This window comes from Pocillopora damicornis, chromosome 13, assembly GCF_964200805.1.
Source record: "Pocillopora damicornis chromosome 13, jaPocDami1.2, whole genome shotgun sequence".
In the NCBI taxonomy this organism is placed as follows: domain Eukaryota; kingdom Metazoa; phylum Cnidaria; class Anthozoa; order Scleractinia; family Pocilloporidae; genus Pocillopora; species Pocillopora damicornis.
The window spans coordinates 6,591,854-6,609,063 of record NC_142682.1 but is presented as its reverse complement, the minus strand read 5'-3'; the positions used below and the strand labels follow the sequence as shown (position 1 = coordinate 6,609,063).

The window sequence follows — 17,210 nt, the reverse complement described above, 5'->3', positions numbered from 1 at the left end:
GTTACTGTCCTATCAGAAACAAGAGACCGCGTACAGCGTGGCAACACGGACGTCTTCCTCCCCGCCCCCCCTGGGGGAACATTTTGGGGAATTTTGGGGGAGGGAGATCTCATGATTTTCATCGGGAACGGAGGGGAATCAGTCAACCAAAATATTCCGATTCCCCCCCCCCCCCCTCCCCCCGATAAAAAAGACTGGTTCTTTACTTTTTCTTGCTTTGTTTTACTCATAAATTAACACCGGGGATTATCATTGTTCGCTTTCGCTGCGGGAGTTCGCGATACCTCCATATAGATCGCACTTTCTTGCTAATTTGAAATCTTGACGCTCCCTGCACATGAAAGGCGGCTAATATTTGCGGTTTCTTCAGAATTCTGAGAGGTAAAAGCCGGGTGTATGGATATCAATAAATCAGGTGTTTAGAATTTCCTACATACAAACATTTTTAATCACGAATTTACAAAAGCGAGAAAAAACCCTTTACGCTGCCATATTAACAACCATGCTTATAACAAAACTTAACAAGAAAAACAAGACTATCACAAGCTAAGCCCATAAAATGCAAATTACAAAGGACTTGGAAGTTTCTGTGTGTCGCAAGTTTCTCCATTCTATATATTGCCAAATACTCCCCTAAATAGTACAAAATCTTGACAGATTCCAGCCGAAATTGATATATTTCTTCCTGGTAAGAAACTATTCCTGGGAACCTTCTCTGCTGTCAGAGGGCAAATTCGGAAGCGGGCTGTGCGGAAGCGAAATTTTCTCGCGCGACATCGCAGTGGTTTTTGTACTCTTTGTACTTTTTAACAAAACTGGAAATTTCGGTTTGACGACTTTTGCACTTTCTCTATACGCGGATCCGTGATGTACAGCGTAAACTGAAAATAACTGATTCAGTCTTTTCTTCTCGCGGAGTCCCCTCTCTTTAAGAACCTTCATGTTTTCTCGCTCTACCAGACTTTCTTCACGCGCAATTCGGGCTTTATCCTTCCGCATCCTCAACTCCTGAGAGTATTCTTTTTTTCTTTCAGATTTCTGGCGAGGCGTATGATCATCCATTGAACACGCCCGATTCCTTCTATTCTTCTTTTGCCCTCCGCGACCATTGCTCGTAGCTCCTTCCAAGCAATCAACGGCCGAGTAAATCCTCTTCGCGGCGACGAGAGAACTTTTGCCAACGGTATCAATTGAAGGAAGAAAACTAGACATTTCGTTACAAAATTCTGTCCGCCTAAAGTCTTTCTGAATCACCTTTATGAGCGATATATTTCTTTGAAATTATAAACTCGTCAAAAACAACTTCAGTCGACAGCAAATTGAACCCCTGAGGGAAACACAAAAGTGCGTCATAATTCCAATGACGACTCTTTACATTCGAAAGTGCGCGCGCACTATAACGTGAACAATTAAAACCCGCGTATAAGAATCCACCTTTTTTGAATTAGTAAAGGTAATAAGACTGAGTGGAGTCCAATTCAGTCTGTCATCATATGAGTGATAACGAAATTGGACGAATGCGCAGCGGGAGTCCGATATATTTATCACTCGTATGATTACAGACCGAATTGGACGACACGAAGTCTTATCACCAACTGATCATAGAAATTACAATTTCCTAGAAAAAAAGAATAACCGGGCCAGTTGTGAAAGAAAGGGAAAATTTAAATTAAAAGACTGACAAAGGAGGCGTACATCACGTTGTACTGGCTGAAATTGACTACAATCAAAATGAATGTGATTGGTTGATTTAAACTACAACTTTGAATGTGATTGGCTTATTGAACTGTCCGATAAAAACTTGGCAAGCGAATAAGTGGAAAATAAGAGTTTTTAAAACCAATCACAAGCGAGGAAATTGTTATTTTTATGATTAAATGGGTAAGTTTCTAAAGAAACTGTGTTGCATTGGCGGAGGGTAGAACAAGCTAATTTAGTTTTATTTAGTTGATGATGTAAATTGGCCACCATGAAGAGTTTCTAAGCAGACTTTTCTAGCATTAGTCCTTCGTCAGAGCGAAAGAATACAAAGTCAGTGTCTGATACATGTGTCTGCGCATGTTCGAACGTTGTAACGACATGGTCTGACGTGGCGTGAAGGGAACGTGCTTCCAGGCTGTCAGAACCGCTGTCACATCAGCTTCATACAACAGTGAGAAAGCCACGGTGTTTTAAAAGCGTATAACTCAAACAAAGTGGTAATTCAACAGGATGCCTGTGATCGAATGAGCTTTATGTTCAAAAAGTCTCAAGATTTCCTTTTCCCAACTTTTTTTTTTCAATTTTCACCCCTTTATGAACGTTTCAATAGACACTGATAGTAATCACTCTTAAGGTCATCGGGTTAAAGTTAACTGAAACAAAAACTACTTTCTAAGAGAGACAATTTTCGAGTCTCAAATTATGACATGAGGCAATTGCCCATTCATTACCTTCGGCCTCATTTTCAAAGCGAGTCCCGGTGCTCATCCTTTCATATGATTAAAAGTTTTTAGTCAAATGCAAATTAAACTCATTTTCATACGAATGGTTGAGCACTAAGCCTCGTTTTGAAAATGAAGCCATAGGCAAATTCGGAAATGGCCCATTGACGCAACTTGCACAACGAACGAGAACTTCTCAATAAACCAGAAACAAATTTATTTACACATTCTACTAACAAATCTGCAATTCAGTTAATGTTCATGGAATGTCCCTTAACATGAAGAAATCTCGCCACTTCGAGCCTTTTTTCAAGGGTAACTTAGTGAAAGTACGGTACGCGATATAAATAACTTAGTCCTCAAAACTTACCAACAAGTATCGTTAATGTGAGTGAAAGGAAAATAAAGGAAATAAAGGTATCGAAAATTGTAGAGACGGTTCATGACACGGAAATAAAGCTGACATAAATTTACGCGTCCAAAATTAACGCGAATTTTCTAAAGCTGCTTTGCTCATGTTTTTTTCTGCACCACAGCAGCAGCTAGCCACAGTTTAACTCTTTACACCCTAAAATAGGCATGCATATTCTCCATAATATTCTCTACACATTTCTTTAGGCGCTGACGAGGAGAATTTGTTTAACAATCAGAACTATTTTAGTTAGTGATCATTTCCTCCATTCTCTTGACCTTCCTGTTTAACTTTGAGATGATATTAGAAGGAGAAATTAGATGCTGGGCACTCTTAGGGGTCAAACGCGTAGATACGCGACACAGTAGCTAAGGGCTGAAATTCACAAGTCAAATGTAATTTGTAAAATGAGGGCGCCACGCAAAAAATTAAACACCTTGATCACTGATGAAGTTCTAAGTCCTATGTACAAGATTTCTTTACTTTATCAACTCGTTGTCGGAAAAACTGCAAACATCACCTCAGCATTGTTTGGTGTCTAAAAGCAACAAATATAGAGAGTTAAGAAATCTGCCTGTGCACAATCGGAACAGCAACCAATCTAAAACTCAGTTCGACTGCCTTTTCAACAGTAGCCCTCAAAACAAGCGCTTCGGCTCAAATGTTCCTTTACCCGCGGGAAAATATGAAGCCTGGGGCAGAGCGAACCAGCAAGAAGTCTGTAAGGCGTCTATTAGTGCCAGACTCTCGGCAAACCTTTCACAGACTCGTCTCAAATCTTCTCGTAGGTGGAGAAACGCTCGTCTTGCAGAGCTAACAAGGAGGGCCATCGACTCTGTTTTGAGCCAGGTTTAGAGCAACACGGAAAGGGGCGGTGCTGGGAGAGGTGGGAAGGGATGGTCAAAGGGTGACGTTTCACAAACATAGCCAGGTTTAAAAAGAGAAACAAATTTTCTGTGAGGAATGAAATCAACAATTTTAAAACAGCCACTGTGTGTATCTGTCCTGGATTTTTAAAGATATCTCTCTATTGGAAGATTAAAAAATCACAAAACTGTTCTAAAGAGCGAGGAAAATAGTTTTCCTGTTTTTGCTCTTACCTCTTGAAAGTGAAAATGGCAGCAAAACTGAAAATCATCTCAAAACCAAGAAATGCCAAGGCAACACTGACCAGTACCACTTCTATCCTTAAACTAAATCAAAACAAAAAAACACAGCTTTACTTTTAATCAACCCTTTCAAAACCCAACACTGGTATGAATAATCTCCATATCATTCTCTATACATTTCTTAAGGTGCTGACCAGGAGAACTTGATTCATAACCAAGAGCCTCTTAGGTCAAGGTGATCACTTCTTTTATTATCTTGCACCCAATGTTTGATTTAGGGGTGATATTGTATAGAAAAATTAAATGCCAGTCGCTCTTAGGTGTTAAAGGGTTGATACATGAAATAAAATGACAACAAAGCTAAGTTTTTGTAAGTCTAAATTAAGTATTTGTGGAGCATGCTATGCCCTTGAGTGAGTGTAATAGCCTATGGAATAAAGGGCTCAAAGCCAGGCTGGCATCACTGTCTTTTGTTCAAGGGTGAGGCACTTCACTCATTTAGTGCTTCACTCCACTCAAGAATGCAGGGGGGGTTGACACACAATGAACAAAGATCCCAACAAGATTAAATATAAAACTACTCCTTGTCTCTTCAAACCCTCTCATCAATATCTACATTCTCCATAATTCTCCTTATATATTTCCTATGGTACTGAAAAGGAGAATTTGTTTGATGATCACAAGCTTCTTTAGTTTGCAACCATTTCTTTTATTCTTAAAAACCTTTATGTTGGATTCAAGAGTGATTCTGTGAGGAGAAATTTGATCCCAGTCACTCTTAGGAGTCAAAAGATTAATTAAACAAAGAGTGGGATAAGCTCCAACAAAAATCTGCTTCTTAGTTCATAGGAATCAACATTTTTTAAGTACTTACACATACGTCTGCCAAAGCAAGATGAATAAGTCAATGAAAAGAACAGGGATGCCAAGCACCACAGAAAATACAAGAGCCATGGTACGTTCTGCTAAGTTACCTTTGTAACCTTTCCAGAGCAAAAGAGAAAGCAAGGTAAGAAATTAGCCTGAAAATAGATTAATTCATATTTTGATAGAATGCAAACTGTGAAACTTAGTTAGAAGCTTGGGGGGGGGGGGGGGAGGTAAATAGGTTTACAGACTTCTTAAAAAATTAACAAGTTCACAGAAATGAAAAAGAGAAGAACAACTGGTACATCCCAGCTTACTTGAAAATTCCTAATTATCTAACTTCAAATTAACAAGCATTAAAGAACACATTCAAAACTGTCTTAGAGTGTTATTTACAGACTCAGATTTGTGTGTGGTCCCATAATTCCATCTCTCTTGTTCTATCAGTTTCTACCTCCAAATGTCTGTAAAGTACATTAATATGTGATGCAATAAACTGCAAGTAATCTCACATACCCAAAAAGATTCTAACACCCTCAATAAAAGCCAGAAGAAAGATAATAATGATCTCAATAGCCAAGGTCCTTGCTGTGTCAGGATAAGGCAAAAGAGTACCTGGAGGAAAAGCAAAGAGTAAAGTATTTTGAACACATCAACAAGGTTTTATTATCTAACTACATCATACAGACTACATATAATACGAAAATCAGGTACAAATATCTCACAATATTGCACAGTTATTTGGACAATTGTACAATTGTTAGGTGAGACCTGTCACTAACCACTTCTCTGTTATTTTGCTTCACTTTTTCCTGCTTTTTTGTGAAATTTCTGGAACAGTTTGAATGCAGCTGTCTTGTGAAATTAACTTTTCTATTATTAGATCACATGTAAATAACCAGGTAGTTGTAGAATATTCAAAACAGAGGGGTGCAGAGCAAGTTTTTTTGCAACTTTCCAACTAAATTTTGTATGCCAAGAAAGTCTTTAAGGGCTGAAACTGCAGTCAAAGGTGAACTTTTATTACATGATTTTAAAAAATTCTACTATTAAGAATTCTTCTTCTTTTTCTTCTTCTTCCTCTTTTTCTACTCCTTTAAGAAGAGAGGTCCTCCTAACCTAAGTAGCACTTCTGTAAACTAAATTTTGTATGCCAAGAGAGTCTTTAAGGGCTGAAATTTCAATAAAAGGTGTACTTAAATTCTTCTAAAGGGAAGATTTCTACTTCTTCTTCTCCTTTAATCCTTTAATTCCCATGAGTGACTAAGACAGAATTTCTCCTTACAATATCAATACAATATCAACCAGACAAGTGATAAGAATAAAGAAAAATATCAATTGGGGATAATTAATTGATCCAATACTAAATTCTCTGAAGAACATTATAAGAATTGTATGGTTGACAGTAAGGAGAATTATGAATTTGATTTGGGAGTTAAAGGGATAAGAAAAGAAATCCTGCTACTCTAGTTAGTACCTCTGTAAACGTACCTTTATAAACATAGAGCAAAAGTTCTGCAACACAAAATACCATAGCATACCAAATGTTCAGAAAGAGAAATATTTGAAGAGGTAAGGATGACAGCTGATGAGGAGAGTTAAGGAATATCTCAGGGTTTTGCTGAAGAAATGTGCGAGTAGAAGACTTCTGCGAAGTAACAGGAGAATCTCCATATCTGTATTCAAAAAAATCTGCACCCCTTAAATTTAGGCAGAGAATTTTGCAGAGTAGTTGGAGAATTCTCCAATTACCAATGCTTAGTAGACATTCTGAATAATCTCTCAAGGTATACACAGGAATAGTAATCAGATACAATAATAACCTAGACAGTCATTTTACTTAAGAATGGGATAGAGAGAGCAGTTGCAACTCTTTATCTAAAGTACAAGTTCTCCTCACAATTACAATACATTACCAAGAATACAGCTGACAAGAACAAATGACCAAGAGGTGTTAAATTATTTTAAATAATTTATCATCAAGATTTAAATAGCAGCCCGTAAAGATATGTTTGAATTAGATCACAGGTTATAGAGGGGCTTGCCAAAAAATTCCAAGTCATGAGGAATGTGCTGTGTGGTGCTAGCAAAAATATTGATGCCATTACCATCAGGGTACTACAACTCCTGAGGGAGAAGGGGTCTCAAACAAAATAATTTTTAATAGACAAAATAAATAACTGCAGAATGGTCAGGAAGGGATATAGCAAAAACGATTTTAAGCAAGATAAGAAAAAGAAACATGCACATTTAAAGGTGTTTTAAGCCATTTTTGATTGTGAGCAAATATCGCAAAGGAGACAAAGAATGCTTGATAAATTACTTAAATTGACTATTACATATAAAATTGATTTTTTTAAGATTGAAAAATATCAGGGATTGCCCTGAGTTATTAAAATTGAGCAGTTGAATGTATCCTCTTTCATTTAATCATACAAACTGATATATGAGAAGTTTAACCAATTTAAGGAAAAGGTATAAACACTATTAATCAAAAGATACCTCCATAACCGTCTTCCCTGTAAAACGAAGTGTAATAAAAGCATATGTTATGACTCTGAAATAAAGTTATATATTGTAAACGTTACCCGTTTCTGAATCTTTTCTTTTTTTTCCTTCAGTGATTAGTTAAGAATTTAAAGTTTCAGCTTGATAAAACAAAATGTCGAAAACAAACATAATTCAACCACTGTTTTACAAGTACAGCACATAAAACCTTCGAATCAAGCCAAGTAATGTATATTAAAAACAACCACTAAAAGAGTTCAAAGAAAGACAGGGTAATGAACGTACCTCTGTTGTCGCCCGCCATATTTGTTTGCTTGTAGAGGTATCCGCTGACCTGACGGAGACTCTTCGATTCGTTGGTATAGCAACAGAACGTGGAAAACGTCACGATATATCATGGCTTCGCAGATTTCCTGAAATTGGAACTAAGAACACAGTGTTTGGAACGCATAGGCGTGAAAAAAGAGGAAACCATGAGCTCCAAAAACAAACCGAAAGCCTCGTCTGCTATTGATGCAGCCAATGAGTTATCTTCACCTTTAGATTTCTCCTTTAAATCTTTGGAAAGAGTACAAGGTTTGTAAACCATTTGATTTGTTGCCCACGTTCTTTTATTGTCCTCGCGAATGTTTATGATAACTTTTGTCAATCTCTGAAACTTTTGTCACAGATGCCCTGGAAGAAGAACCCAGACCGGTTCGTCATAAAATTGAGGTAAACAAAGCGTAAATTTTGGCCAGTATGGATTTACTTGGGAAGTTCACTCTTATCTTAAAATGTCTATTTAAAAACAAATTATATAATTATCTAGTAAACAATTTCTGCTTTGCAGAGAACTGAAGGATCTGGACAGTTCAAATCAAATTCAGTACGCTTCTGCAATAATAACATCTCGAATCTTGAGAATTTGTCTTCCACGCTGGAACAGTTGTTGGAAAATCCGTTGGAGCTGGCATGGCTCGACTTGTCTTTTAATGATATATCCACCATCGACAAGGTAAGTTTGCACTTCGGATATCAAAACTAACTTTACAATCGAGTTATAACGACATGAAGAATTTCGTACATCCTATGTTGCTGTTCATCAACTGAGTGAGCTGTCTGGGGACCAGTCTCCTTTTCCAGACCTTCAGAGTTTAGGAGAGACCTGGAGGGCACCTTGATGTATGTGCCAACCAGATCTCTATAATTGGACTCCAGTTATGTACTCTCGATATGTTTCCCTGTTTAAGAGACTGGTCCACATTCAGTACAAAGTGCAAGAGATTTGGTATATTTCAATGGCTGGCCATTATAATGGCTGATGATGATTTTAAGGTTGTCTACCGCTCTGCTTATTACTTTTTTAGCAGAATACTTGCCTAGGCTTTGGGGATAAGGAGGAACTGGAAGGAGGGAAGTGGCTTTAAATCTTTCAGCCAAGGATAAAGAAAGCTGCAATTAGATTTTATGGAGGGTTCCAAGAGATACAATTTTAGTTGTTCTGCGCTCTTCTTTGTGGTTGCATTGATTTAACCTCTTTAAGTCCCTAGATAGTATTTCTCCTTACTATACTAAGCAGACAGGTGACAAGAGTAAAGAAAAATATCAATTAGGGGATTTTTAGTTGATCCAATACCAAATCCTCCTAACTAACTTCATATGGATTGTATGACAGACATTATGGAGAATTACTAATAAGATCTTTGAAGTGAAAGGGTCAGGGAAATCATTGAGTGACTTCCCAAAGAAGAGTCAGAAGGAAAATTGTGAATTATTTGTCTAATTGTCACAACCATTTTTTTTCTTATTTACTCAATTGAATAAAGTAAAAAAGAAAAAGATATTCTTTTGTTTTAAGAAATCTGAAAGGGTCACTATGTTATATGGAGCAGAGTATTGCATTTTCAAAACTTTTGTGTTTTTTTAATGTTGAAAGCTTTTAGAAGTGACACGAAGAGTATTTGTGTGGAGGTAACATGGCTAAGTGAATATCACACCAGACTTGAAAGTTGTATGTCAAGGTTTTGAGTTCTGAGCATTACTTTTAATTAGCAAATCTGTTTGCCTCATGTCAGTTAGAACTTTTAACCCTGTTGACAGGGCATCAAAACACACTAATGAGAACAAACAAAGGTGCTACATATAGCAACACCTAAAACTTTCAACCTTGTCACTTGCTAAATAAAATACATTTCAAAATATTTTTAGAATGTTTAGAAAATTTGGAGGGAGTATTGAGAGGAGACTTAATTGCTGCCATCTTCAGTCTACCTGATCCAAAATGCAAAGCATACTCAAGACGATAATTAGTTGATGCAATACTAAATTCTCTAAACTAATATTATAAGAATTGTGTGGTTGACAGTGATGATAATGACAAATTTGATCTGCGAGTTAAAGGGTTATTTGTTTTGTTAATTTGCTTGGCCTCATTACCTTCTGCGTTATTGACAATGCCAATTGCAATTGGCCCTTTAACTTCCAAAAGTGATTTACATGTAAACTTGCCCTATTATATCAAGCATACTAGTAACGAAAATACTCAAAGCTATTATGCAGGTAGAAGTTGTAATTCTTGCTCAGTTTTCATAACTTATTTACTAGGAAATATGTAGCAGCTAGAGGGGAGAATAAGCAATTTCACAGCTTGAGAATTGAAGGGTTACAATTGTAATTCCCTTTTCCATATGTGGTGATTTGACAGACTATGACAGACCACTATATTAGAGGTCTGTTACAAAGATGTTTCTGGTGTAAGGATTGGTCTTAGATGTTTTTGCTTTTGCTTGGTGCCCTTCTAGTCTGTTTTTCCATTAAGCAATGGTTAGACAAGGTTGAGCATGATATGGTGCTAAATCCAAAATCATTCATTTTTTTTAAACAATATGCAAAAGAAGACTCTTCTCTCTGAGCTTGCAAAAGTTTAAGAACATTACAATGACATAGGGCTTGGAAACTAGGCAGAGTTTGAACTCGACATGATAACTCAATATCTACTGCAGGTATTGGGTTATCACGACACACCCTTTTGTATATTGACAGTATGCTCAAGATCAATCAGAGTTTTCATAGTTGGTCTAATGTATAATAATTTAAAAGATTTGTCTTTCTTTGCTCGTAGGTTTTGCTACAGTATCCAAAGCTGAAGATTTTAAACCTGCATGCAAACAGCATTGAAAAACTTTCAGAAGTGGACAAACTAGCTGAACTTCCAGAGCTCATTAGTCTAACACTGCATGGAAATGACATCGAAGACCTTCCTAGTTATAAACAGCACATTATTTCAACACTGCCAAGGCTCAAGACACTGGATTATACACCAATTACGAACCAAAACCGAGCTGATGCTCGTACATGGAGGGAGAATTGTCGGAGGAAGTAGATTTGCAACACAGGGAGGGATTTAATTCCTCTAGCTTCCTAGGGTGTATTTTGTGAGTACTGACAATGTGAAGATAGTTTGATTGAAAACTTCACATAGTATTAATAATAATGTTGTGGATCTGTGTAAAAACATTTCAAGAGAAGGTTAATCTCTGGTAGAGTCCAGGCTGAACAAAGTTTCATGTTTTGGTGAAATAAACTTATAACTGTTACAGTATAATGAATCCACAGGGATTGGTATAAATAAAACTTGAAAGAGCAAAAAGCCAAATTTTGTAATAACGTTAATGTAAAAGCCTGATCAACTTCAGTTGAGAATTGAGCCCAAAAAGAAAAAAATTGTCATTAAAATCATTATACAACAAACAAGATAAGTTTAGTTACCAGGTTAAAGAACAACTTAACATTAATTATCAATGTTGTCAAAAGTACTAATTAACTCTTTGCTCACCTCACAATAAAGACCAGTGTAAATAGCATTTTAACTTGAAATTTTTATCTCTAATTATAACCTTGAAACTTTGTTTTCTTTTTTATCTGCAACACAGCCAACCTTCGGTATTTCTTTTTCCTTTCCCTGGCGATATTTTTTTGATGCATTCTTCTCCAGCAATGATTTGTAAGGTGAATACAATATTATCCAGTGGAAGACACAGTGTGCTGGAGTCAGGGTTGAGAGGCCCGGTTTCAGACCAGGCTGGGTCATTGTGTTATCTTCGTGGACAAAACACTGCACTTTTGTAGTGCTTCTCTCCACCCCTGAGTATAATAAATAGGTACTCATGAATTGTCAGGGAAGCTTGATGAAATACTGAGAGGAAACCTTGCAATGGATTGGTATCCTATTCAGAGGGAAATAGTAATACTCCTGACCACATCATGCTATGGACACAGGGATAAGCTCCAGCTGGATGGGCCACTTGCCCTTGAGTACAGACTTTACCTTTTGTCAACTATCTTTCAAAAAAATTGCTTGTTGGGGTGAGAGAGAGTTTCTGGGCTGGGAGAACTGGTTGAAATTAACCACCAAAAAGTACAGCACTGAAAAATTATGTGATTCAACAAATGAAAATTAAACAAAACATGTTTCATTGCTCCTATAAAACTACAAGTAGTACAAAACCTCAGTTACAGTGCTATACCTTTGGACAAACATTAAAATTTAAGGAAATTTTCAGATTCTCTAGAGAATGTACAAATTCACCATATAAAAGATGGCAGTATTCACGAAAAAAAAAAAAAAAATAGAGAACTTTCTCAAAAGCCATTTTGGCATTCCACAAAAACACATTTGGCTGGTTGAGCACTTATGCAATCTACAGCTGGCACAAGTTTACCTAGCCAGCCAACTACCATATTGCTTTGCACATACCTTCAAAAGAATGCTCAAAATGGCATTCCAGAGCAACTACCTTTCAAATATATTTTATGAGCAGCATGCCCAAGGACCCCTGGAAGAAGCCCCCAAATTGTCAACAATCTACTCCCAGCAGTTAGCCTTCTACTCCCTGACTTATTGAGAACCCTGTGACGCTACATAAATTTGGTATTGTTATGAAATAGAATTGCAGCCAGATTAAAAGCCTTGAATTGATATCTGATTATAAGTTCTCTTTGAATTTCCTCTTATGGCAGTCGAGAGATTTTTGAGCAATATTGTAAACACAAACTGAGGCTGAAAGTTTTTCTGTATCCTTGTCAGCTGTCTGCATGACGATGTGAGAAGGGAGAAGTTATTTGTTAATCATTCAAAAGAGTTTAAGCTAGTGTTTGTCTATCTGAATATTGGTTTAGGTCAACTGAGTAAGTCAGTATAAGACAATCCTTAATGTAGAAATATTGTATAAATAAAATGAACAGTGGTTTAGTGCAAAACACTCATTCAAGTAACTGTCTATTTACACATTTACCACTTGGGTTTCAAAAGATGTGACTTATAAATTGGTGACGCTAATCAAGAAAACACTCACCCTTTTAGCTACCTTAACAATTTTACATTATCATTATTATAAAATTAAATATCATTGACTCAAAAATGTCATAAATGATTTATACTATTGGCAAACACAGTTTCCTCTTCATCATCAGTGATACCGGTGTCATTGTGTATAAGGATTGCTTGTGATTCTTCATTAGGTTGTTTGCTTGAATATTTCACTTTAGCAATGCCGTTTGCTTGGGAGTTTAACTTCAGAATGTCTTTTAAAGTGAAGTGGACATTCTTGAATGCAAGTAATAGAAACACTCCAAACACAATTGTTGCGAATCCACAAATTGCACCTATTGTGTTCTTTATGCCCATTACTTCCCACTCCCGGAACAAAATGGCTGAAGCAATGATCGTTAATGTTGTAAACATGACGTAATATATAGGTGTAACCATTGATGTGTCGAATATGTCAAGAGCCTTGTTTAAGTAGTTCATCTGTGTCAAGACACAGGCTAACACAGCAAATAACAATACCCACGCGACTGGATTTGTTAGCTGACTGTCTCCATGTAATGTCTGCTTGATAACGATACCAAGACCTTTGCATCCCATAACTGACAATGATCCAATTAGGGAACAGATTGCAGTATACACCATAACATTTGCTTTGCCATATCGAGGTCCATAATAGAATATCAGCACAAGTGCAAAGACAATAACTATGAATCCATAACTGATAAATCCTGAAGGAGACATAAATAAATACTGCTCAATAAATTATTTCAGATATTTAAAATTAGGAGAATCTTTAATTAACCCTCTTATTCCCATAAGTGATGAACATGTAACTTCTCCCTGTAATTTCCAAACATTTTCCAGCAAAACAAGTGATAAGAATATTCAAACCTATTAGGTAGAAGTTGTCATCTTGATTGAACACCCAACTCTTGTAACCAGTTTACAGGGAAATGTATAGCATCCAGAAGGGAGAATTAACATCTAGATCTTGAGATTTAAAGGGTTAAAACCACTGTCTATGATGAAATGGTTGGTGGATGCTGCAGGTATCCTAGGCTTCTGCTATATTGAGCCAACCAAGCAGGCACTTCCCTGCAACCCAGCCATGAACTCCCACCCATTCAACTTACACAAAGTTAGTAAGAAACATTGATTGATTAAGCAATGATGCCAAAATTTTCCAAGCTGAAATTATAACAAATGATAAGCAGTGGTTTCTACTCAAGCAAAGTGGCCTGCTCAGCCAGAGGTTATCCTGCTTCCTTAGCATGAAGCAACTAGGAGCATCACCACCCCCCTCTGCAAGGGATACTAACCCATTGCAAGATTACCCCCTTGCATTTTATCAGGCTACCCTGACAATTTGTTGTGAGTAATTTCTACTCCTGAGTAAGGAGGGTAGAGTGAGGGTTAAGTGTTTTGCCCAAGAAACACCACACAGACCCAACCCAACCAGGTCTTGACCCAGACTTCTAAGCCCAGAGTTTAGAGCAATAATCATTTGGCCACCATGTCTCCCATTGTGGCAGACAGTTAAAAAAATTTATTATGAGATCTTAGGGTGAAAGGATTAACATTTGTCATAAAAAAAAAATTAAACACCTGGTGATGTAAGTTTTGGTTCCAGATTATCCATACTCTTTACTTCCTCTTCCTGTGGTGCATGAATGACTAGTACAATGGATCCAATGATTGACAGGAAACAGCCAATTTTAACATGAAGATTTTGTTTCTCCTTCAGAAAATAAGAAGCTAGCATTGCACTGCAAGAAAGAACACTCTGCTTAGGGTTTGGGTCAGTAAAACTCAGAGAACCATGAACACCTAACAAACAAATGGACAGTTGCTACTGTTGATTGTGCTAAGACCAGTAACATGATTGTGAAATAAGAACAAGTGAACACACTTCAGAACAACAAGCTCATTAACTTTTTTTCCTTGACACAATCAGATTCTAGAAAATTGCAAAAACACAAGTACTGTATCTCTGTTTTGATTGACACTGATAACTTTATCAGAGTCTCCTTCTTTTAAAAATCAACTTTCAACCAAGATATTTAAGCAAACTGTCTGGAAGAACAGGAGATCAGTTCTTGACTTGATAAACTCAGAGAAAAGCCAGGATATTTAGTACACAAACCAGAAGATTTGTCCTTAATCCTTTGTACCCTAGTATCAGTATGTACATTCTCCATACTATTCCCTACACTTCTCTTACAATGTTAACAAGGAGAATTTGTTTTATAATCAAGAGCTTCTTCAGTTGGTGATTATTTCCTTCATTCCCATGACCTTGTAGTGTGATTTAGGGGTGATGTTGTGAGGAGAAATTTGATCCTAGTCATTCTTAGGGATCAAAGGGTTACTTTGGGATATTCCTAGACAGTTTACCCACAGATGATATGAGATAATAAGCAGAAATTGGCCTTCACTATCAATGTGAACCTACCTCACCAACACACTAAGAGATCCCAATGGAGTGACAAGAATCGCTGGGGCAAAGGCATATGCTGTGAAGTTGGCAATTTCACCAACAACCACTGAAAAAAAAAAATGCTGTGTTTATTCTAAGAAAAGAAAAAAAGCCACATGTTTTGACTAAGTCTTCTTTCTGCTATAATTCCTCTTACACATCCTGCTGAATTGGCATGCGGCTAGATAATCTAAGCTCTGATTGACTGAAATGTAAACAGCACTCTTCTAAAATGGCTGTTGTAAAACTTTATCAGAGTGTTCACAATGGTCAGTATATGTGTATCAGAAAAAGCCAAATGAGAACTCAACGTGGAAACAATGAAATGAATGAAGAGAGGCCTATTATATTATTTTATGATCTGGTCCAGATTGGCCTTTGTTTTTCCAAGTTTTTCTAGACCACAGGCAAAGTCAAACAAGGGAAATCCTGAATGACTTTGGAAACATAAAGAAAAGTTACTCTACATATTAGCTGTGGTTAATTGTAAGCACAACTCTACAGATAAGGAAATTAACGCTTACTCAACAATTATTGTTGTGAAGCTCATGATTACTACAACTGATGATGTTGAAATTTTACATTAACTCAGGTATATACAATTTCAAGTGTCTAAGGACTTAGTGAAATTGGTAAAAATACGATTACCAATTTAGCTTAAAATTGAGTGACACCTTCCAGTTATTAACAGAAACTGTTGTTAGTATATTTCTCACATAACAGTTTTAAATAGACGCAAAACATGTCTCAAAATAAAATAAAGAGAAAACTATTCGAACGATATATGCCAAGTGACAAGTAGAGAGTCGAAAAGATTATTACTGCCGTTCCTTCGGAGACGGAAAAACAAAACATCTGCCATTCTATTCTTAATGATATTTGCTCTGTGCTGAAGAGGGAAGAATGGTGTCAATTCATGCAGTACACTAGTTCATTTTAAAAAAAATTCCTTCTCACTTGTAATCATTCCTGACCACCACAACCATTCCTTTAGATAAGCGTAGCCGCCCTGACCTTAAACACAGAAACAAAATAACAGATACATTAATTCAAATTCATAACATTTCAGCTCATCCGCTAATATCGATAGTAAGCTTCATGATCACGCTTCTTGTACTTAAAAATTCATGTGTATGTCCTGCAAATCGAAAGCATTTATTACGTGTAGCACACCGCAAACTGATGAAGCGACGCATACCTCAATGAATCCTCACCTGCTCTCGTCCCTGAGCTATCTTGCACTTTAAGCAGGCCTTTCTTCTTGATGATAAAACTGGTCCCGATGAAAACGCTAGAACTGATCGCTAATCCGAGGCCAGTATAAAAATCTCTGTTATCCTCATCAGTGTGGTCGGTAGTAGCCATTGCGTGTAACGTCGAAAGTACTAAAAAGAAAACAAAGATAATAAGATATCACATTTAAGAAGGAAAAAGTAATTTAAAGGAAATCTCACCGGTTTCAGTGGTAGAAGTGACGGTCGAATTCGTCGGTGGTGACAGCGCCATATTTTTGGTATATCGGAAGTCATATGGAGGGCACAATTTAGACACCGGACACTAGGATCCGGGACTACTCTGCCTTATTTGTACGCTGTACGCTTTCACTGCAATTGCAAAGAACCGCTTCAGAAAGGCAACAAAAGCGGGACTGGGAAAGGAGAAGGAATTTTCAAGTACGCATATCTTTTCAATGGCAGATAGAAACCAAGCGAATTGATCCATTCTTCGAAAAGCTTTGTTTTGTTCATAGTTTGGTAATGGGGGGTGGCTTACTTCCAAATTTCATGACGGAATTTCGAAGTGTTGTCAATTTGCGAGCTAGGCGGACGGACAACCTAGTTGTTGCCGAATCAGAAAAGTGTAAGGGAGGGTTATCCACAGCATGTGCCATGTTTCACAATGTTGTACTGATTCTTTATGTTTAGAAAATTTCATAATCATGCTGCGATGATCGAATATGATTAATATAAAAATAGATGAAATAAATAGAGCAATAGACAAAGGTAGACGAGTTTTAAAACGTTTATTACGAGCGTCAATCGAAACAGGCAATACGCAGTGCATTATTTTTTATATATATTTTTGCACTATTATTCGATATAAC

At 36.9% G+C, this 17,210-nt stretch overlaps 4 protein-coding genes across 4 annotated transcripts; 1 reads left to right on the top strand and 3 right to left on the bottom strand.

The window, feature by feature from the left end:
• Positions 1–430: 430 nt before the first annotated feature.
• Positions 431–1,775, bottom strand: LOC113683757 (uncharacterized). Its single transcript, XM_027201039.2, has one exon. The coding sequence runs from the start codon at positions 1,210–1,212 to the stop codon at positions 697–699; it is 516 nt and encodes a 171-aa protein (XP_027056840.2). The 5' UTR covers positions 1,213–1,775; the 3' UTR covers positions 431–696.
• An 844-nt stretch (positions 1,776–2,619) lies between these two features.
• Positions 2,620–7,734, bottom strand: LOC113683754 (transmembrane protein 216-like). The gene is made up of 7 exons (XM_089192544.1): positions 7,605–7,734; positions 7,314–7,330; positions 6,303–6,396; positions 5,328–5,426; positions 4,819–4,927; positions 3,936–4,028; positions 2,620–3,373 (listed from the first exon to the last, which is right to left on the bottom strand). The coding sequence occupies exons 1-7, from the start codon at positions 7,621–7,623 to the stop codon at positions 3,352–3,354; spliced, it is 453 nt and encodes a 150-aa protein (XP_089048670.1). The 5' UTR covers positions 7,624–7,734; the 3' UTR covers positions 2,620–3,351.
• On the top strand, positions 7,659–11,164 carry LOC113683760 (leucine-rich repeat-containing protein 51). The gene is made up of 4 exons (XM_089192543.1): positions 7,659–7,895; positions 7,990–8,033; positions 8,152–8,316; positions 10,423–11,164. The coding sequence occupies exons 1-4, from the start codon at positions 7,793–7,795 to the stop codon at positions 10,681–10,683; spliced, it is 573 nt and encodes a 190-aa protein (XP_089048669.1). The 5' UTR covers positions 7,659–7,792; the 3' UTR covers positions 10,684–11,164.
• A 587-nt stretch (positions 11,165–11,751) lies between these two features.
• Positions 11,752–16,798, bottom strand: LOC113683756 (magnesium transporter NIPA2). Its single transcript, XM_089192542.1, has 6 exons — positions 16,561–16,798; positions 16,321–16,491; positions 16,064–16,120; positions 15,083–15,173; positions 14,236–14,396; positions 11,752–13,358 (listed from the first exon to the last, which is right to left on the bottom strand). Exons 1-6 carry the CDS (start codon positions 16,610–16,612, stop codon positions 12,724–12,726), a joined length of 1,167 nt encoding a protein of 388 aa, XP_089048668.1. The 5' UTR covers positions 16,613–16,798; the 3' UTR covers positions 11,752–12,723.
• Positions 16,799–17,210: the final 412 nt, after the last annotated feature.

What these genes read in the sequence shown, in the direction of transcription:
- LOC113683757 (XM_027201039.2), bottom strand. Translation starts at nt 1,212, where the DNA reads ATGTCTAGTTTTCTTCCTTCAATTGATACCGTTGGCAAAAGTTCTCTC.
- LOC113683754 (XM_089192544.1), bottom strand. An exon ending in TTTGCTCTATGTTTATAAAG is followed by an intron (nt 5,427 to 6,302) that starts GTACGTTTACAG and finishes CTTTTCCTCCAG; the next exon opens with GTACTCTTTTGCCTTATCCT. An exon ending in TTGCTTTGGCAGACGTATGT is followed by an intron (nt 4,029 to 4,818) that starts GTAAGTACTTAA and finishes GTTTTGATTTAG; the next exon opens with TTTAAGGATAGAAGTGGTAC.
- LOC113683760 (XM_089192543.1), top strand. Translation starts at nt 7,793, where the DNA reads ATGAGCTCCAAAAACAAACCGAAAGCCTCGTCTGCTATTGATGCAGCC. An exon ending in CGGTTCGTCATAAAATTGAG is followed by an intron (nt 8,034 to 8,151) that starts GTAAACAAAGCG and finishes TCTGCTTTGCAG; the next exon opens with AGAACTGAAGGATCTGGACA. An exon ending in ATATATCCACCATCGACAAG is followed by an intron (nt 8,317 to 10,422) that starts GTAAGTTTGCAC and finishes CTTTGCTCGTAG; the next exon opens with GTTTTGCTACAGTATCCAAA.
- LOC113683756 (XM_089192542.1), bottom strand. Translation starts at nt 16,612, where the DNA reads ATGGCGCTGTCACCACCGACGAATTCGACCGTCACTTCTACCACTGAA. An exon ending in CACTTCTACCACTGAAACCG is followed by an intron (nt 16,492 to 16,560) that starts GTGAGATTTCCT and finishes TTTTCTTTTTAG; the next exon opens with TACTTTCGACGTTACACGCA. An exon ending in GTGGTCAGGAATGATTACAA is followed by an intron (nt 15,174 to 16,063) that starts GTGAGAAGGAAT and finishes TTTTTTTTTCAG; the next exon opens with TGGTTGTTGGTGAAATTGCC.